Source organism: Lycium ferocissimum, chromosome 10 (assembly GCF_029784015.1).
Source record: "Lycium ferocissimum isolate CSIRO_LF1 chromosome 10, AGI_CSIRO_Lferr_CH_V1, whole genome shotgun sequence".
Taxonomy (NCBI): domain Eukaryota; kingdom Viridiplantae; phylum Streptophyta; class Magnoliopsida; order Solanales; family Solanaceae; genus Lycium; species Lycium ferocissimum.
The window spans coordinates 35210266-35231312 of NC_081351.1; the positions used below are offsets into that span (position 1 = coordinate 35210266).

The 21047-nt window shown below is 35.3% G+C and overlaps 2 protein-coding genes and 1 pseudogene across 4 annotated transcripts in view; 1 reads left to right on the forward strand and 2 right to left on the reverse strand.

Moving 5' to 3' along the window:
- Positions 1 to 7597, forward strand: part of LOC132033595 (protein SABRE) — a 33328-nt gene extending 25731 nt beyond the window's left edge. For both annotated transcript variants that reach the window (XM_059423606.1, XM_059423607.1), the window contains 9 exons: positions 1210 to 1434; positions 2307 to 2446; positions 4568 to 4640; positions 4890 to 4991; positions 5098 to 5280; positions 5476 to 5817; positions 5907 to 6074; positions 6255 to 6636; positions 6950 to 7597. In XM_059423606.1, coding sequence (XP_059279589.1) covers positions 1210 to 1434; positions 2307 to 2446; positions 4568 to 4640; positions 4890 to 4991; positions 5098 to 5280; positions 5476 to 5817; positions 5907 to 6074; positions 6255 to 6636; positions 6950 to 7059 — 1725 coding nt within the window. In that variant the 3' untranslated portion in view covers positions 7060 to 7597. The remainder of the gene's footprint in view (positions 1 to 1209; positions 1435 to 2306; positions 2447 to 4567; positions 4641 to 4889; positions 4992 to 5097; positions 5281 to 5475; positions 5818 to 5906; positions 6075 to 6254; positions 6637 to 6949) is intronic.
- An 824-nt stretch (positions 7598 to 8421) lies between these two features.
- LOC132033596 (F-box/kelch-repeat protein At3g23880-like) lies at positions 8422 to 10568 on the reverse strand (annotated as a pseudogene).
- Positions 10569 to 12154: 1586 nt separating this feature from the next.
- LOC132033597 (GATA transcription factor 19-like) lies at positions 12155 to 20744 on the reverse strand. 2 transcript variants are annotated; one of them, XM_059423608.1, is made up of 10 exons: positions 20310 to 20742; positions 18566 to 18646; positions 18360 to 18490; positions 14435 to 14548; positions 14211 to 14325; positions 13830 to 13889; positions 13417 to 13485; positions 12772 to 12852; positions 12555 to 12616; positions 12155 to 12478 (listed from the first exon to the last, which is right to left on the reverse strand). In XM_059423608.1, coding segments are annotated over exons 1-10 (930 nt in total). In that variant the 5' UTR covers positions 20526 to 20742; the 3' UTR covers positions 12155 to 12477. The 2 variants fall into 2 exon arrangements, with proteins under 2 accessions (XP_059279591.1, XP_059279592.1); XM_059423609.1 differs by lacking the exon at positions 13830 to 13889 and having other exon boundaries at positions 20310 to 20744.
- Positions 20745 to 21047: the final 303 nt, after the last annotated feature.

Consider the following 21047-nt stretch of genomic DNA (forward strand, 5'->3'; position numbering starts at 1 on the left):
AAATGTGGTTTCAAGGCTTTTCTTCTCTTGATTTTAGTTTTGCTGTTACGATCGTTGAAAGTTATAGCTGTGTGTGTTTTTTTTTTGGATGACAAGGGAACCCGCAGCCGCTACCCTTTGGGTGCGCACAGGGTAAACCCTGCTTCTGTGCAATAGCTCGCAAACCACACAGAAGAGATTTATGTGCCTATTATTTTCTTTTTTTATTTCTTGATAATTCTCGTGGATTATTTCCAGGTGAAAAGTGACTGGATGTAGCCTTTTGTTTGCTTTGGATGGCTGTCATTCTCATACTCTATGTTTTAAATTACAGACAATGAGTGTGTCAAGGAATTTCTTGAAATGGTGTATAGAAAGCCTCTATTATAGATATTTGCCCTTATTTTCCTTTTGTTTTTCGAGAGTGCAGTTACAGTGTAATTTAAACAGAAAGTAATTATGAAAGTATGGTAAAGAATTTTGACAGTTTAACTGACTATTTTTGGTGAAATAGAAGTCTTGGTGGCAAAGGTAAGATATTCTTCAAAATGATTCAATGGTTATTTTATTTATACCCACTTGAACCTAACCTGTTTAAGCCGGAATAAGAGTGGGTATGCCTGCTTAGACTCCGTGTTCTTAAACACCTATATGCCCCAATATGCAGTGTTCACTTATTTTGACGAACATACCCTGCTTCTTATAGTTTGCATGTGGTAACTTGTGTCCTTTGGTAGTGAAGACTACGAAGTTCACAGATTTCTAGGAATTTTGCTTGAAATGAGGCTATGGTGGGATAAGCTTAGATGGTTTTGGCACTCCATGGGTAATGCCAAAAACTGTGATAGATTTGACGTTTAGTTGGAAGAGCGGGAGAAGACAAGGGCTTTTAACTTGGTTCCACTTGCTTTAATGTGGGTAGTTTGGAGAGAGAGAAACAAGAGAGCTTTTGAAGGTGTAGAGTCAAGTTTCTCTCAAAGTAGACTCCGTTCCCTTATTTTCTTTTGGTGTGAACAGAGAGTTCCTTGTTGTATAGATGATTGAACGGAGTTTGTAGAGAATCATATCCTTTTGTCGATTCTTTACCTTTTGTATACCCCTTGTATACGGCCACTTTGGACACGTTTATGAATGAAACTTATTTACTTGATAAAAAAAATGTATATTCATTATATTAATAGGAAGAAAAGGTGTATTAGATGAAGGCTTATAAAAATCAACTTTTTGTAGGTGCAAAGACTGAAGAAAGAACTAGTACATGCTCAAAAATCTAGAAAAGTGGCATCTGCTTCTCTCAGGATGGCTCTACAGAAAGCTGCACAACTCCGATTGATGGAAAAAGAAAAGAACAAAAGTCCTTCTTGTGCTATGCGCATCTCTTTGCAAATAAAGAAAGTGGTTTGGAGCATGCTCGTGGATGGTAAATCATTTGCCGAAGCAGAGATCAATGACATGGTGAGTCTCTACATGGCTTCAGTGTTTTGGGTTTTATCCGTGCTTGGCTAAATTCCTGTAGAGAGTTCTTGATCAGGGTAAATACCAGTTGAAAGGTCTGGCAGAGTTTATTGTTTTATGTTTTTTTGTCTAACCTGTCCCGTTCTGATCCCATATTGGTTCTGATACCATCTAATTTGCTCCAACAAAAAGAAAGAGAGATGAAAAAGAAAAACAAGAATCTGAATTCTTAGCACTTAAAGGTCTACGTAATTACACAATTATACTGGAATAAACTGCAGCTGAAGTTTCATTTATTTAGAGGGGTTAAAAGTTGAGAACAATAAGGTGATAATTCCCTGAATTGGAGAACTTTTGTTGCAAGGTAAACTAAGTCGGTGTCATCATTCAAAGCTTTTTATTTAGTGTCAGATACTTAGGGTTTGATCAGATAATGCATTCTGGACCTAGACATTTTAGATGGAAATAGATTCCAATAAACAGTGTTTCAACTTTATTCTACAGTTTTATCTAGACAATTACATAATAAAACTGAAGTGTTTGTAAAGTCCAATACAGGACACTGTCACTTGAACTTTAAAGTACTGCGTTCTTTTATGCGATCCCTGGGGTGTTTAAACAGCTCTCTTGCAACCAGAAACTGTTTCATTGTTTAGGAACTGTAAAGTATCATGTCTTTGTTCATGCTATCCCGGAGGTGTTTAATAATTTATCTAATGACCAGAAAAAAACTGTTTCATTGTTTAAGAACTTCCGCTATCCTCCTTAATGCTCTTGCAGTTTTTTTTTTCGTAGACATTAATTTATCCCTTTAAAATTGGAAGCGCTTGAATCAGAAGGAAAGGAATATAATCTGCTATTTCTTTATACAGATATATGATTTTCACCGTGACTACAAAGATGTCGGGGTTGCTAAATTCACGACGAAGTACTTTGTTGTGAGAAACTGCTTACCAAATGCCAAGTCTGATATGCTTCTGTCAGCATGGAATGCTCCTGGTGAATGGGGAAAGTATGCATCAATTTCAGTTATTTCCTGCTCTGTATGTTGCTCTTTGTTGCACGATACTGTAGTGTTTATGCTTCTATTTTCTATGGGTTGGTGGGCCATGGTGGAGTCCTACTTTTTTTTTTTTTTTTTTCCCCCTTTGTATCCATGTTTGTGTTTTAATCTTTTGTATTAGGATTTTCTCTTAACTGGCGATAGTGATGATTATTACCCTACAGGTCTTGGACAGCCACATGTATTGAGACAACCTCTAATTTACATTTACGAAGTACCATAGATGATTGTGATTGTGTTTGAGGCAACCTCACATCTACGACCATTTTTGAGTACCTTGACACAGCTTGCTGTCGCTGACTCTCTTTCTCTCGTCCACTTAGCTAGCTCTGTTCCTAATTATCACGTGATCTCGTCAAGTACTTAATACTGCATATTTAGGCTTTGGTTGAAGTATACACATAATAATAATGTATCTCTGTTGATAATTGCCTAGTCATGCTACATACTTGAGTATTAGAACTTCCCTTCAAATAGTTCTGTACAAGGAACCCAACTGAAACTTCCAACCTGAGTAAAACATAGTATCTGGTATTCCTAATCCAGTGAGTTAGGGTATGGGAGAGGTAATAAGGGAATGATAGAACCAGATCCTTGGAGTCTTACTCACGATTAGATCTTGGAGATCTGTGGCTGAATTAATGACTCTTGGGGGAGGAAATGATGAGAATTGAGGAGGACTAAACTAGAACTGGTAAACTATCAGTGGTGGCTAGAATCAATAGAAGGTTGGAAGAGTTTATGTTGGAAATCCAGATAACTACAGCAAAAGCAAGACTTAGTCACTGCTTCCATAGTTTAAGTACTGTTATGACAAATACTTTTCTGTTACCTACCCAAATCACATAAAACAGGCAGCTGTGATTTAAGATTTATTCTTTCTCATTTACCAAACAAGTGGTCCATAGTGTTTGGCTCTGCTGTTATTCCATAGAGCACACTGATAAAGCCAGAGCTGAAATCTATTGTTCTGTAAGAGAAGTGCGTCCAAAAAACTGATAGAATATATTTGTTTGGAGAATTTTAGCTTTAGCGAATATCAAACTGGGTGTAAGAAGTAAGTTTCTCTTTGGTAAAGGGACAGTGTTGAAGTCATCAATGTCAAAATAGATAAAGTTGTAAATACATTTTCACCCTCGTCCTCAAATTTATCACCTGTTAGAATGCTTCCCATGCAGGAGGGCAGACTTTGTTTGGGCTCTGATTTCTGTATCCACTTTGAGGGCTATCTTGCCTCTGTAGGGTCAATTGTATTAGCTGAAATATAATCTAACAGTGATCTGCCCAATTCTAATTAGTCTCTAGGCTATCCTACATCAGCTCTGAATTTAGAACACGTAGAAAGGAGTGACTACCCCTGCACCTCCTCATCTTGGGAAGACCGTTAGCTTTCCCCAGCAATGTTTAATTTGCCCATATCATATGTTATGGAGAAGAAAGCTGAGATGCTGAAAGATCTTTCCTAGCGTGGCATATCATTTATAAAAAACATAGTTCAAAATAAGCCTTTATTCAATTCAAGGAAATCAGTTTTTCAGGGAAGACCCATAAGAAGGTGGCTCATGGTTCCTAGGGCTTTGGTCTTGTGGATTAGGCGCACATCACAGGTTGGAACCTTGTCGCAGACAAAAGCATGGTATTTAAGCGGATAAGGGTAGATGGGCAATCTCATTATCCACCCAGTTTCAAACTGTGCCTCACCCTTAGAGATTTCTCGATTTTTAAAAAACAAATAGGTAGCAACTCATGGGACTAATACATCATGTAGTCAGGGGATTGAAAATGTTCTACAGTGTAGCATTTCGCCTCTACCTCCATAGATTACCTACTTAGCATGATCATTGAATATTTGGAATTGTCAGTTTGCTATTCACTTCTTAAACCACTTCAGTGGCTAGTTGTTAGTAATATTTGGTGCCGTATCTTACAATATGTGCCTCATACGGAGTATATGTTCTTAGGAATGCTAATCTATGGCCTTCAGGTTTTGCAACTACTCTTGAAACCATAATTTGCGTGATTTTGCACTGTTGAATCCTGACCATATAGTTTCACTTTTCATGTTTACAGAAAAGTGATGCTTCGAGTAGATGCTAAGCAGGGGGCTCCAAAAGATGGAAACTATCCTCTTGAACTATTCCAGGTAGTAATGTTTCTTTTGATAAGGATTTTGAACCTTAGTTTTTTTTGATAAGTTGATAAGGAATATCAACTTGATGACAGAGTCTGGAACTTTACACTTCTGAGCACTGTGTTGGTCATTACATTATTCACACTGAATAACTTGCCAAGCTTATTTCCTGAGTTGACTGGCAGATTAACCCTTTCTCAGATTTTGGCTTCTTTAATGTGAGAATACTTTATAACCTGTTTAGATTCCTCCGTTGCACAGGTGGAGATTTACCCCTTAAAGATACATTTGACTGAGATGATGTATAGAATGATGTGGGAGTACTTCTTTCCAGAAGAAGAACAAGACTCCCAGCGCAGGCAGGTGTGTCTAATGTCCATGTATCAGAAATACGTGCTAATAAGTTTTTCCTCAGATGAAGATTAACCAACTGACAAGATGTCGTTGCTAAATGTTTTGGTGCTTACAGGAAGTTTGGAAGTTTTCCACTACTGCTGGTTCCAGGCGTGCAAGGAAAGGCTCATCAATGCAGGAAGCACCAATGTCAGTTAGCCATATAGCAAAAGATCCGCAGGTCTTAGCTAAGTCAAGCAACTCTGCTTTACCAGTTATCTCAACCAGTCAGGTTTCCTCTTCTGCTGATTCCTCCCAAGTGAGTCCCTGAGCCTTTGTTGATTGTTGGTTGTGTCTTAGCTAGATAGGTGAAGAGTGGCTTTAAATCCCTTTGGTGGACAGTTATCTCAGCAAATTCTTCATCATTCAAGCTTAATCTGATTTTTCTATATCAATATTTTCACATATATCTTTTTTTTAATAAGCATGAATTTCACGTTCCTGAATATTGCAGGTGTCGAAGTTGCAGAACTTAAAAGCTAATATCGTTTGTGGTTCAATCCCTGAACTAAGACGAACATCATCCTTTGATAGAACTTGGGAAGAAAATGTTGCTGAATCTGTTACTGATGAACTTATGCTGCAAATGAACTCCTCAAGTGTTACTTCTTCAACAAGTGGGCCCTTTGGCGCTATTGAGCAGCCAGATGAAGTTAACAGAAACAAATCCAAAGAACCAAAACTAATCAAATCTGGTCGCTCCTCTCATGAAGAAAAAAAGGTGGGCAAGGCACAGGATGAGAAAAAATCTAGGCCTCGTAGATTGAGAGAGTTCCACAATATCAAGATTAGTCAGGTCAGTCTATTATCTGTGCTAATAACTAGTTGTAGTTTCGTCAGTTTTGTGTTTCGGAATTAATACATGTTTAATATGCATGGGGCTAGGTTGAGTTACTTGTTACATATGAAGGATCAAGATTTGCTGTGAGTGATTTAAGATTGCTGATGGATACATTCCATCGTGTTGAATTTACTGGAACCTGGCGGAGGCTATTCTCTAGAGTTAAGAAGCACATCATCTGGGGAGTCCTAAAATCAGTAACGGGAATGCAGGTTAACTCCTTTGAAATTATCTTTATCTGAGGTTCATGATGTGTAATTTATTCAATATTTCACCACGTTAAAACCTTTTTTCCATTGCTTATGATAATCAGTAGTATGTATCTGCAGATTCATAGTTTACATTAACAGAATCTGATACTTCAATGACCATGTCCGTATATACTAATGCAGGGCAAGAAGTTTAAAGATAAAGCACATAATCAAAAGGAAGCTTGTGCCGCTGGTGTCCCCGATATTGATCTTAATCTCAGTGATAGTGATGGTGGTTCAGCTGGAAAATCTGAGCAGAACCCTTTATCCTGGCCTAAGCGTCCCGCTGACGGTGCAGGTGATGGTTTTGTCACCTCCATAAAAGGCCTTTTCAATTCACAGCGTCGGAAGGCCAAGGCCTTCGTGCTTCGGACAATGAGGGGTGAAGCAGAAAATGAGATACCTGGTGACTGGAGTGAAAGTGAGGCAGAGTTCTCTCCCTTTGCCAGACAACTAACCATAACAAAAGCCAAGAAGCTTATTAGACGGCATACAAAGAAGTTCCGTTCAAGAGGACCAAAAGGTTGGTGGAGCTTTTTCCATGTGGAAACTGGACAGTATCTTGTTCTCTCTTTTAGGCTCCTATTGTTTTCCTCTTAAGAAGAACTAATTTAAGATGCTATCTGCCCTCTCTGCTGTGCTAAAGCTAGCAGAAGCCTGCATTAATGCTTTGTTTAATAAGACCAGCGCTTTATGATGTCTGGGTTGCTTAGTCACAGTTGATACTACAGAATTGGTTTTGGGCCCATTCGGGCTGACAGTTTAGTCTATTACTTTTTAAGCTGTGCTATGAAGTATCAGTACATATTGTTACTGACACAAGTCTTTCTCTCCAGGTTTATCTTCTCAACAAAGAGAATCACTTCCTTCGTCCCCAAGAGAGACCACCCCATTTGAAAGTGATTCATCAAGTGAATCTTCGCCTTATGAGGATTTCCACGAGTAAATGAGCTTGATGACATTGAAAGGGCAGGTGTTGTGGGAGCCAAAGTGGACTGGAACAAACCTTGGTTATATATAGCAGTCCGCTATGCTAGCAATTCCAATTGATTAAGATTTGTGGCATCCTTGTCTCCTGCATAGACGGTGTGAGATGCTCACATGTTGTTCCAAAATAAGGACAGGCGAGAATTGTGAGAACATGCGGAAAGAAGTCTATAATTAATAACATTTCATTGCCTTCTTATAGTTCTGGGCGCATCCTGGAAATCAAGCAAAGGTGAGTCCCTTTTGTTGCAGCCATTCTTTTCTTCTTTAACCTTGTATTTATTGTAACACCCAACACAAATGACATTAGGACTTGTAAGAAGAGTCCATAATTTTTGTAATCACATACCTATCTTTAGCGAGAGACCAAAGGTTTATAGTTGCTACTACATGTACAGTAGGCACACAATAGAGTTAGAATATGTTCCCTGAAGAAAGTTTTCTGCATTGTAACAGTGGAGATTAAATGGAAATGAAATTTCAACTCTTCAGTCTCATCAGCAAAGCAAAGAAACAGTGCATGATTTCTACTCTGGCTGCTTTGCTTCTATTATTAAAAGACTTACTGATGTTCTGTTTCAAGTTCTTTGTACGAAAGGTTTCCCTTGCATGAGTAATGTTAACACAAGCTATCAATTATTATTTAGACAAAAATTATGTCAAACACCACTTTGATGTTAGAGAGAATTAGATCGAACCTTGTTGTTACAGCTTCTACGATACATTACCTCAACAGCAACAATAATAATAATAATTTGGTCGGTGCAAAATCGTGTGATAAATGTACATTCTTGATGTGAACTTCCCATGTTTCCCCAATTTGATTACGATGTTACTATCTTAATTGTTCAAATAGGAGCTTATCAATTGTGATTTTGAACTGTCAAGTGAAATAAAAAAATGAAGTTCCCGTTACGCCCTTACAACCTGCTTCTGTTTTGTTTGGTAAACAAATTCTGGCTCTATGCTCTATGTTTATAATCATTTCTTTATCTGTGTTAGATACTTTCTTTATGTTATATATTACAGTTACGATAAAACAAATAGTTGGTTGCTTTGTAATTGTGCGGGCTGATATTCTTCTTTTTTAAGTTTCTATCAGTTTGCCCTGGCATGAATAATCCAGTGATCAGAAGGTCGCAATTCTAACTGGTGTCGCAAGTTGTGTTCATTGTTCTGTGGGATTTTATAGTTATTTGTTTCCCAACGAGTGGTGATGTTTGCCTTTTCAAATCATAAGCCCATTATAGCTGCCTATTTCGTGTTACTTGTTGATTATGGCTGGTTAAAAATTGGCCGTTCAATTGGAATTTTAGCGTCTCTTTGAGCTGTTACAATATCTAGAACAAGCTAATTCTTGCGACAGATGCAAAAAATTACCTAGTCTATTCTATGGGATAATAGTGTGGCATATGGTAGACAAATGGTTGTCTACTTAAATTCATTCGTAAGGGATACACAAGTTAGATCTACATGGTAAAAGTTTGTCCTCGTCTGAGAAGGTTTCTATAATTTATCATTAATTTCTTATGTCTCTCGTTTGGGTACACAAGGGTAAGATGCCAATGCAATATTTTGGTAATATATGATTCTGTGAAATATAAAGTTGAATGTACATTGACTGAGAAAAATGGTGTACAAAGTAAACTTGTAACGCAAAGAATGACCCATAAATCACCTCCTGTCAAAGTTATCCATCTTCATCTTCTGGAATGATACATTCAAATGTATTGCAATCTTTAAAAAATTCTTGAATGAGATCCAAGATATCGGCGTGCCCGTGACACACATTTTTGCTTTTGGTGACTCCATGCTGAACTTAAGATTCTAAAAAGCCAATTTTGTTGGTGTCACCAACTTTTGTAAACGATGAAATCTTGAAAGAACCAACTTCCCCCATAAGTGCTATACTAACATCCATAGGAAATCTTTTCCCTGTTTCTCCTTTTTTGCTAAATCCAGAATCATCGAGTAAGCATTCTGTTAGTTTATCATTATGCACAAAACCACATAAGGAAGACCATATAGCACAAATTTCCATAATTCACTCATTGATCCATAGCTTATCAAACTTCCTCCACAAAATGTGGCGAAACAAGACTTTCAATGTACAGACTAAAATCATGAATGCCATGATGGATCTGATTCGTCTGAATCTTAGGATAATTGAAAGTGTTATTTGTTGAATTATACAAAAATAAACGTGAGCGAAGTTCCATTAAAATTTCATCATTCTGGGAGATGAAAATTGGTGAAATCGAATGCTTATTAGATATATTATAAGGGATCGAAGCCGCCTTAGTCCATGACTCCACAAGTCCATACACCTTCATTACCCACACATCCATCTGGATATAACGGTCACAAAATACACACAGATTACCACCTAAAGCCCCTAATACCCCATCAAAATTAAGAACAACGACATCAGGCAATGCTATATTTTCATATGTCTCGTCTACGAGGTTCAATGAAGAAACAAACCATGATTTACCATGATTTATGCTTATCAATAAGACGAGCCATCCAATGAAGTCTTCCATTTACAAATTTAGGAAGACCTTCGCAAACTATATCATTTGGGCACTCTTGAATCCTTTTCCAAGAGTTCTTAGACTATAAACCCTAAACTCATTCTGAAACCCATGGGCACTGTATGGACTTTCCATAACTAGTTCTACAACTTTGTAATCATCTTGACACTCATTGTAACCAAAACCATACGTATAACTGGAAGTCATATTACTTACTGAAAATGGCAGTTTTTTCAACTTTCTTATAGACGGATTCCATAAATATAGATGGCCAAAACCACGAGAAATACAGATCAACCCATCACACGTACCCACAATATTATAGGCAACAAATGGCTCTTTGCAAGGAAAATCAAGCTCATCAGGTATATGGGGAGATTCTTGATACATAATTGCATTAAGAGAGCAAGTGAAAAATTTCAGGGTATATTCATTAGAGGTACTACTAAAAAGTAGATTTTGCTTCGTGGTTGAAAATTTTAGATGTGTTTTGACGAATTGGGGACTTGACATGAGAGAAAGCCAAGATTTAGAAACACACCTCATCCTCAACAAGGATTTTACGGGTAGTCTTAGCAGTATTTCAAATATTATTTCTGGGGGAAGAACTGGCCATGATTCTGATTCATTGGTCATTGAGACTTATGGCAGTAAGAAAGAAAGGGTTTTGGCTGAGCCTGAGCTTAAACAAACCCTTAGAGAATTTGGTCACAGACTCACAAGGTGACAAGGATAAGGAAAACAGTTAATACTGCGGGAAACTCTCTTAAGTTATCCACGGTTTTGCCAAATTATGGAAAATAATTGTTACCTTTTTGGACTATAATACTACCTATCTAAAATCTCTTGTAGTAACCATATAATTGTTACCTTTTTGAACTCTAATACTTCCTATCTAAAACCTCTTGTAGTAACAGGTGGCATAGCACGTTATTCCCAATCAATCATCACGAAAGATATTAGGTAATTTAATTGTTTTGTTTGTGTCATATTTAAAAAAAAAAAAAAAAAAATAATCACACAAACTAAGATATATTTTAAATAAAGTTGAGTCCTCTAATTTAATGTTCCTCACTTCACGGTAGTCTGTTTTCACAATGAAGATTTTATACGTGCTAGAAATAATTTCAACTATATAATTTATGAACGCTGAGTTCAACTATATTGCTTCAGACGAAATTAGTAATTTATACGAGTAAATTCTCAGATGATCTCAAAATATTAAACTACAACTTTATCCAACATAGAATTATATGTATACAAGAATGCTTATTTTTGCAAGTTCTGTGAATAAAAGTTTTAGTCGGAAAGGTTTTGTTTATTTTCCCTCCATGTCAGTTGAAATTGTCAGCAGCCTGGGAAAAAAAGAAGAAAACAGATTAAGGTACTATTAATCAATTACAAATATGTTAATGCCTTCATACTGGGGCAAAGTGTTCCTAGCCAAAAATTGTGGCAACAGTACTATACATAGCGTCCACGTAAACATTGTATTCTCGTAGGACATTGTATGTATTCTCGTTGAATAATATAAAGAGTTGGTATTAGAATTACATACAATTTCTTTGTCCGGTGTTCTTGTCCAAGAGAAGTTAATATCACATAGTAACTAATATTACAATTTTATTTAATAGGAATTTAAGTCCCTTGTTGAAAAGAGGAGCTTGCTTAGATGGTAAACGCCCTCCTCTTTCAACTCGAAAGTTGTTCGAGTCACCAAGGGAGCAAAAGGGAAAAAAAGTCCCTTGTTAAACTCATTAAGACGTGAGGAGAAGTTGTATGAGACACTAGGATAAGTGACCTTTGCGTCAATATTAAATTAATTACATTAGGTGAGAATTTTATATAAACAATGAGCTACCCATTAATAACCTTTCTATCATAGGGCTTGTCTGGGTTTTATGACTTAGGTATGATAATTGATAATACATGCATAAAATTCGACATTAGTAATTCAGTGTTTAGTTAACTAATAGTTCTACAAAATTCAGCATTAATTGTAAATAGTTTGTTAGCCATTTTCTACCCTTACGCAAATAAGCAGACCCATTTTCTTCTCGGGTGGACGAAACAGGTAAACCTGGGTTAAATTGGTCTCTTACCTGGGATTGTAGTATGGCGTGGCAATGCCAAATGGATGTCTTTTATTTTCTGAGCAGGGGCAATAGCTGAGTTACTTTACAGAAGACAGAGATCAAAGAGTTGTAGAGAAAAAAGTCTTGTATTTTCGAAGTATGTGTTCCCGTATGAGCTAAAAACGTTCAATGAAAAATAAAGCGAGGCCAACTTCATTTTATTTTCATGTACACCTTATTTTCCTTTTTATCGGGAAGAGAGTAGGGGGGAGTATACTCTACTGGTATGTAGAAAGAATGTTCCGATTTGTTGGATAATCAAGTCTGGATGATATAAAAAGAAATTCTCAGCTCCAGCATTACTTGTCACTGAATCCTTTTAGTTTCATAGTAAAGCCATAAGCAAACAAAATGGATTTTGAGAGGAGCATGATTATTTACACAGTTGGAAAATCAAAGACACCTTATCAGTATTAGCCAGATGTTAAAATATACACATAAGTCAAATTAAACTATCTATTTACAACCAAAAAGTGTAAAATTATGACTAGCTTATGATGTACAGGAAGCAATTATCACACTTTGTACGGATTGATTAGGCAACCAATAACCTTTACTTACTCATTTACAGGCATCAAAGCTTACACTAGCATCAACATCAACCATTCTGAATTTAATAGGGGTCGATTCGAAATAGTAATGTCTCTCCACAAAAGGAGATGTTCACTTCAATTGGATATGTTACGACGACGATTTACAGGCAGTCAACCTGCGCAGGGTTTAAATTATTAGCAAGCCAGAGGTACTCGATTCAGCTAATAGCGTCTTTAAGAATCAAAACTTACTAGTCAAAGTTTGCAGGAATGACAAGCTCAGTTTTGGAATCATTTCCAAAATCAAGAGTTTCCTGCAGATCGACAACATCAGTGACAAAATGCATTATACAGATGTACAGACATCTTTTGGACTAAACAGATTCAAGTAGTCTATCATGAATAATATTAAGGAGAATAAAGATAATAAAGCTGTGTAATAGTGAAAAAACGCACGAACTACTTTTACCTGCTCAACAAAATTACTAGAAGAACTAATGATACCCACAGGTATCTCATTTGCAAGATTGCTTCCGGAGCTGAATCGATTCTGAACCAAAACAGTAAAAGTTTCCGTAAGGTAAAAGCTTTAAGAATAAATTTCCTATTGCAATTCAAAGTATTCATTCTGGGATCCGCATCCAGTGTCAAGATAGAATACTCCCATGTGACACTGAGACGGGGAGCATCATCACAACAAGACGATTAAATAGAGATAGAGATTTAAAAAGAGCATTTGGTTAAATAGAGATGTAAACCAAATGATGATTAACTTCAAATTAGTTGGACAAATTGGTGAAAACAGATTATAACAATGAAAATACACTGCTACAGTGTCCTGTTTTTATTGCATTTGGCTCAATGGAATTAGGACTAAACAAACTTGTTAAGTGCTTGTTACTGCAACTCTAAAGTGAGTTTGTTATTCTTTCTCGTTCACCCTGTCTTTTAATCATTATATTTTGGTGTTTTTTTCAATTTGAATTTAGTGTGTACTGCAATATAACCTATGAGGAAGCACTTCAATCATTGCTATCAAAAAGTACATGATACAATATAACATATGAGGAAATATTTGTTCATCGAATACATAGCCTTACAAAATCAAGCGTACCTTTTCCCCATCAGCACAATGGTCAAGAGATCCTTCAGCAAATGCCTTCACGGGATTGTCAGGAGTTCCCTGCATGCAGCATAAGATGCCTGAGAGATGATTAAGCTCATATTGGGTGGAGTATTTTGTACAAAGTTGTTCCATATATGTTCATCCTGGCAACTGGAGAAGTTTCCACCTTCAAAATTGGACGTGTGACATCCATGGATGTCTCCCCCACGAAAATGCAAGACTTTAATCTTCCCATGTATCAAGAACACTAAGGTGGACGCGTAAGTTAAAAAATTTCAGGTGATTCCGAGTGAAGGAGAAATAGCATGTATGCAGACAAATAACAGGATACTATATAAAGCATAGAGGAATCAGTTCTTCAGACCAATAAAATATTTCTCATTCATGCTGATGAAACATACAAGTTCATTCGGTTCAACAGAAATTTTCCTCCCTCCCTTGCTTAGATCTCTCAACGTTCCCTATACATCCAACAAAACAGGGTCATTAAAAGCTTGAAAGAATTTTAAATCCAAGAAAATAGAATGTACAAATATTGATTAAAAGAAATAGAATGTACAAATCAGCTGACATGATTAGGCGAAGCCAAATTTACTTGATGCTTCGTGCAATTTTAAAGAGTAGACCCAGAATATAGGTTATTGCAGGTTTATCAAGAAGAGGTGGGGGATGGGGGGAAAAAGATGAACAGAGTGCAGAATGCTGTGTCACGTGAAGAACCAAAAGCTCAGGAAACTTCATGCCCATTAAAACACAGAAAGAGAAAAGGATGTCTTGCATACCTTGTTTGCCCACTTTAGTCCACATGCATTGCAGAGTGTCCTTGGTCCATCTGGCCCACGACGCATCGCTGGCGTACAATTTTCACTCACGCCACAATGGTGACACTTTCCAGGACTAATAATCCAAAAAGAAGGAAAAAGCATTGGTCTTTAGCAGTAAGAGCGGAGGCAATTGCAGTTACTAGAGGCTGAAGAATCAAACGTGAGAAAAGACGTAAACTCACAGAGTTTCAGAATGTTGTGTGCCGTCTCCTTCAAGGCTACTCTTGGTTGAGTCGCAGCTAGAAGATCCAGAAGTTGATTTCAAAGATGCAAACTGACCATTCTTCCTATGCATCCTAATATACATCGTCAAGTAAGTTCATTACTCAAAACCTCGATATCTGTACCAGAATTGCTTCTTGTTAAATTTAGAAAATAAGTTGCTCTAAATTTTGCCAGAAGCTTTTTTCTTTCTTTTTTGATGAGAAAAACAGACGTCGTGTTTCAGTCCTTCAGAACATGATGAAACAGAAATCAGACTCTGGTTTTCACATAGACAGACACTTCCACGGATAAATTCTTTAAATTCTACTTTTACGAAACAAATCGACCAAGTCCATATTTCTTATTTCATAAAAGACTAACTACCAGTTCCGATCAAAATTATTGTCCTTTTCATTTTCAGTTTGGATGAATACTACACCATCTAATATATGCAAAATCTTTGCATGAGAAACCAATGACACAGGCAGGATCCTTATCAAAAACGTAACAGAAGAGACGAGCATAGCTGATGGCATGACACCATAAGGACCGATCTTGCAAATACACTATTAGATGAGTTCTATCAAAGAAGTAGTCTAAAAAAATCAAAGATGAAGCAAAATTGAGGACAAACAAACATCATGTTCAAATTGGTCAGTAAATGACATTGATACCAACACTTGTACAGGAAGAGTGTGTTAAATAAAATATCAAAAGTAAAAGCAATTTATATTACCAATGTCATCTTTTATTTATCTATATATTATTAAAAAGAGGATAGTTTTAGGACAAAAAGTAGTTACATTAGTTATTAGTTATTGTTTTTGAATTTAAATTTAAAGATAATTAAAAATTTAAAAACTTAGAAATCACGTTTCAACATATAACTTCTTAACACGTTTGGAGCAGTTGCATAGTTGCAATATTGCAACAACACTAGAAACTTAGAAACCACCAACTAATGTGGAAAAGAAAAGAGAAATAAAAACCATCAACTAATAATCCCACTTCCCACATTTCCTCCTCATTATCACACACAGTTAAATAAAGGACGTTTAGAGCAATGCATATAAATTTAAGAATAATTAAATATCTGTATATTTAAGATCTAAATTTAAAAATGTGAATTTAAATCTGGAAAATGAAATCCCCAAGATATAGCTATGTAATAAAATTTAATTTGGGAAAAAAATTCCTTTTTAATTTTTTGTATTTATCCAAATCAACATCCTAACTGGTTGATCACTAATTCTCTCATGGGTTTACAGTTTTATTAGACAAAATCAGAAAAGAAGAAAAAAAAAAAAAAACTAACCTAAACTGCCCACATTTGCACCACGTCCCCATTCCCCCTTTTTCCCTTTGCACGATCTCACACACACACAACACATATCATTCTGTACATACACACGCACGCAACACATATTATTCTGTACATACACACACACACACATAGAGAGAAAGAGAGCAACATCTCGTTATTTTCATTTATTGCTTTTTCCTCTTCTGATTCTTTTATTTTAACATATGTTTAAAAGCCAAGCTTTTGTAGAGCTGTTTACTATTCCAAAATCTCTAATTTTGTCGTTGAATTATGTTGTAGAAACTGAAGACTTCTTAAAGAGGCCGGTTTGCCAATGTAGCTGTATAAATGGAGAAATAAGATTATTATGGAAGAAGGAGATGTGAAAGATTAGAGCAAGAAGTTGAACGCACAACACACCTATGCGTGAAAGCAACAAACTTTTAAAGTTTATAGTTTAAAGGTGCTTTAGGTTTTAACGAACAGTGATCACATATTGTTTTTGTGCGTGTCTTTGTTTATGCAAAGTTTTAACAAATATAAGTTAAAAATAAAAATGTATTTCTGAATTAAGAAATATCTATATCTATATCTTCTATATATTATTAAAAACAGGATAGTTTGCCTTAAGATTTTGACAAGTGTCAGCGTAGGATATGTTGAGTTATTTGAAAATTTAAACTTATTTGAAATTTTATGATGCATTGCAGGAGCAGAAAGTCCACTTCTTTCCGTCATTCGTTGCCCTTGCAAAGAGAGAGTAATAGTAAAAGTGAGCGTTGCTGCAGCAGCGGTGCGGCAGGGAAGTTTGATAAACAATATTTGAGCATATTGCAATCAATGGGGGCAAGCAATAAATAGCAGCGTCTATATTAAACAGGTTTGGGTCAAGACGTGTGCTTATATGAGTAATGATGTAATATTGTGAAATTATTTTCTGAACATATTTATACAAATATTTTATCAAATTAATGATGTATATGATTAAGAATACGTACGTTCAATAATAATAAGAATCACTTATCACTAGATTATATATATGTTGTTGAGACACTATTTGATCATTTGGTCATTTTAGTCTGCAAAACTTAATAATGAAATAAAGCAAAATTAAATAGGGTGACAAACATAATTCATACAAATATATCAGTGTATGGATTATAGTTGCTTATACTTTTTCTAATTAAAAATTTATGTTCCTAACGGTTCATTAACTGACACTATTTTGAAATTTGAGTTGGAATAAATTTCTTAACCTCTTTTATCTTCTCCTGGTAAAGGTTGGATATTAACTTATTAAGTCAAGTGATGCGTTAGAAAAAGCCACATGATAGTTTTTGGACAAAGTTAAAACATGGTAATAATATCACACAATTGAAGAAGGACAGTCAGAATAAAAAATTAAAAATAGTTATGACGAAAATAAAATAGAGATAATATAATGGTATTTAAACTTTGAAACTGTATATAAAATAATATAATAAATAACAAATACTTAAATATTCTTGATAAGCTTAAACAACGAAGAAAGAACTTTAAGCAGTAGAATTTGTACCATAAGAATATAAAAAAATTATTTCAGTAATAATAAATTCTACTTCTATTTATAGCTATCTTATATTAAATTTAAAAAAGACTTGCAGGCCAGAATATTAAATCAAGTGAAAAACTAATGAAATTTTCATATAGGTAATCTCAAAATGAAAAAATAAATCTTAAAATTTTATAATGATAACAAAACAGAGCAGGAAAATCCAATTTCTTATAATATTTAATGTAAGAAACAATTATGAAAATATAAATAGAACAAAATATTCAAAGGACTTATATATTTGTTTTTAGATTACTTCAAAATTACAATTTAGGGTAAAATATTATATTTTTTGGATTCAAGGTAAAAATTAAATGGTAAAAGCTAATTAAAATATATATATATATAGGCAAACGAATAAAGAGGACAATAGTTTTACAAAGATAATTAATTTTCACTAAAATTTTCTGTAATAAAAATCCAAATTTTTATATTGATGATAAAAAAGAAAGAAAATTTTATGTTCTTATTTGCGCAATGAAAAATAACAATCATTGAGAAATATCGAATACGGATCTTGATAATACAATAATAAGATTTTTTTCGTTTTATACTTTAAACAAATTCAAAGTAGTGGCTTAATTTTTTATATGATAATTTCATAATAGGTAACATAACTAACAAGAGAAAATCAATAAATTATGAAGGTACGAAAACGTACGACGAGGGGATAGAGATAGTGAGGATATTTATACATTTGAATAATTTAAAAAATATAAAACATAATAATTAAATAATATTAAAGATTATTATTTATAAATTTAGACAATTTGTGAAAAATAAATAAAAAAGTAAATAAAATAGAATTTAGGAAAAAAGTTTTATTTATTTGTATTATATTAAATAATACAAAATGTGATTTTTTCTTTTGTTGCTCTCCGCGCATCGCGCGGGTACTTATACTAGTTTGTTTATATAAGTGACAATTTCACATTATCAAACATCATTGCCAAGTTAAAATCTCAAGGTCAAGAAAAACCAAAAACGGAAACAAGGCATATCATTTTACCTTTGAGCAACCTCTTTCCTGACACTATATCTAATTTTCTTGTCAAAACATCTCTCCTTTCGCTTCTCTCGGAACCTAACCAAGGAGGCAAATCTTCTCGAATGATTAGCTTGCTTTGGCAAATCTTCAACCTAAAAATTTATACTGGTCATCCAAGAGTTTCGTCAACTATGAAGTGCAGGTTGTAGTATTAGCATAGAAAATACCTTGTTGTCGAATGGAAGTTCAACAGTGGGAACAGCAGTAGGAATGTCACATCCCCCCAATAGTAAGAGCACTGCTTGCACCTGTTTTCACCAAAGCTAAGTCAGAGTCAATTTCCAGAGTTTTGCCAGTCATAATGCAACATCAACACATGATTAACAACAACAGTATCAGCTCTGTCCAAATACAGAAAAAGAACCATCATTTACATGGACAACTGAAGCAAAACACCATATCATGTAAGATGGAGACACCGTCATATTTCACTAAACATGCCTCCCCGATAAGAAGCACCATTTATGAAAAATAAAACCCCAAGATTTCTCGGCTATTTATGATTCTTTCTACAGCATCTGAGAATCTGAGTATAGGCGTATCACAGTTAAGCAGCTGTTTATAACTTTATATAGCAGGAAAGAAGGTGCAATGACACAGAAATCTCCCTACTATATTCTCAAGGAATATTTTTGGAGTAATATAGAGTAAATGGGTGCACTAGAAGGACATCCAAATTTATTCTAGGATGTAGTGTAGAGTTACCTAGACGCCATTTCCTTAATTGGACTGGCAAGGGCCAATGGACTACAAGGAGGATGGAGAACTTAGAGAATCACACAATTCCATCAGAAATATGATCTGAATACCTTAAAGAAAAATAACCTACAGCTTACAAGAAAAAAATGACTTCTTCCGCTAGCAGGCCGCTTTTAAGAGACAGTTCGAACAAAAAAGACTCTTGCGGCAGAGAATCAGAACTGAAAGAGCGAAAAATGACCAAGTAACAATTAACTTAGATGCCTCATCAAGAAGCCCTTCTCTTTGGATGCTTTGCATGTGCCAAAAGTTTTTAGAAGACTAAAGTAGAGATTAAAGACAAATAATGTTCTTGAAAGAAAACAAGTTATAAAGATGTCCTGAAGGGGTGGCTGAGGTTAAGGCATACAAGATCCAAGGTTTGAATCCAGCTACAACAAGTGAGCCCACCCCCACCAATCTGCTCTATACTTTGTGAGTCCACAAGCAAAAGTTGTGCTCGCGGACTGTGGTAGGTTGTTCCGTGGGTTAGTTGGAGGTATGTGCAAGCTAGTCAGACACCACAATCATCCAAAAATAATAAATAAGACATGATAAAGATAAAAATTATGTCCCAAAACATTCTTTAATCCGCGTTCCAAATTAGTTGTCATGCTTCGCTTGTTGAGAGTCGAACTATGTGAACTTTGACCAGCATTTTATAATTTATATTTTAATCAAATTGACATAATAAAAGTTTCAACTTGTACTACTTTCTGTATAGTTTTTGCATATCTAAATTTTAATTGTAAAATAGAGTTTGATCTAATTACTGCTATACTTTTTGTATCTGCTTCAAAGTACTTTTCTGTTCCTTTCACTTTCTTTTCTCTTCTTTCCTTTCTTTGAGCCGAGAGTCTATCGGAAACAACCCCTCTGCCCTACAAAGGCAGAGGTAAGATTTGCGAACGCTCTACCCTCCCGGGACCCCACCTGTGTGGGATCACACTGGGTATATTGTTGTTGTATCTTATTTAAGTAGCTTGAAGATTAGTCAAATTGACTTTCGCGAAGCAAAACATGATAGCTAATTTGGGACAGAGGGAGTACTTCCCAAGAATGATGATGCATTAATAATAGCACTGAATCTATGACTTGACAGAAAATTCCAAAAATAGAAAATAAAAAAAAGCAATAAAATATCTGTTCTAAAAATAGAAAGTAGAGTAGTACCTTATCTGGAGTGACTGCAGGAAAAACATAAACTTCTCCTTCAAAAGCAAGAGTAAGCTCACTACTTCTACATACTTCCACTACTCCTCCATTCAAAACCTCCGTCATGCTTACGTCATCATCCATAGTCTCTTCATCATCATCCTCCTCCATCAGCGGCGCGTGATCCTCGTACGGACGACGCGCCTGCAGTGGCCGTGGATTCGCCCCCATCATGATGATACTCTATCTACATATATATATATATACACACCATGAAATCGAAAACCTAGCTAATCCTTCAAATATCACGCTAATTTTTCATTATACAAAAGAGATAAATTTGAACTTTTAAGTTGATTCGTTATGAATTTTTCGTTCGAAATTCATGATCAAATTCAGGTATAGTTTTTTTTTTTTTTTTTTTTTTTTAATGTTTTTGGGAGATGGAGAGAGAAAAGATTTTGGTGACAATAACGATGAGGAAGAAAGTGTGAAGGAGACAAAGGTTCCCTGTTTAACAAAAAGCACCCTCAAAGTGCTAAAATTTGCAGCTTCCAATGAGGATTGTTTAAAAAAGGTGCGATCCCATACAGCAAGGTGTAGGATAAGTTCAATCTTCACTTCATCTTTAGCTGTCCGTTTATTTGACTAAATGTTAGAAGGACTTCGTGTGGCTGTGAAGCTCTAGGGGAGTGTGTAGTTGATCAATGTTGTAGTGGGTAGTATATTAATAGGATTATTATATCCGGAGAAGAT

What these genes read in the sequence shown, in the direction of transcription:
- LOC132033597 (XM_059423608.1), bottom strand. Translation starts at nt 20,525, where the DNA reads ATGATGGGGGCGAATCCACGGCCACTGCAGGCGCGTCGTCCGTACGAG. An exon ending in AACTTCCATTCGACAACAAG is followed by an intron (nt 18,491 to 18,565) that starts GTATTTTCTATG and finishes ATAAATTTTTAG; the next exon opens with GTTGAAGATTTGCCAAAGCA. An exon ending in ACACAACATTCTGAAACTCT is followed by an intron (nt 14,326 to 14,434) that starts GTGAGTTTACGT and finishes TTGGATTATTAG; the next exon opens with TCCTGGAAAGTGTCACCATT.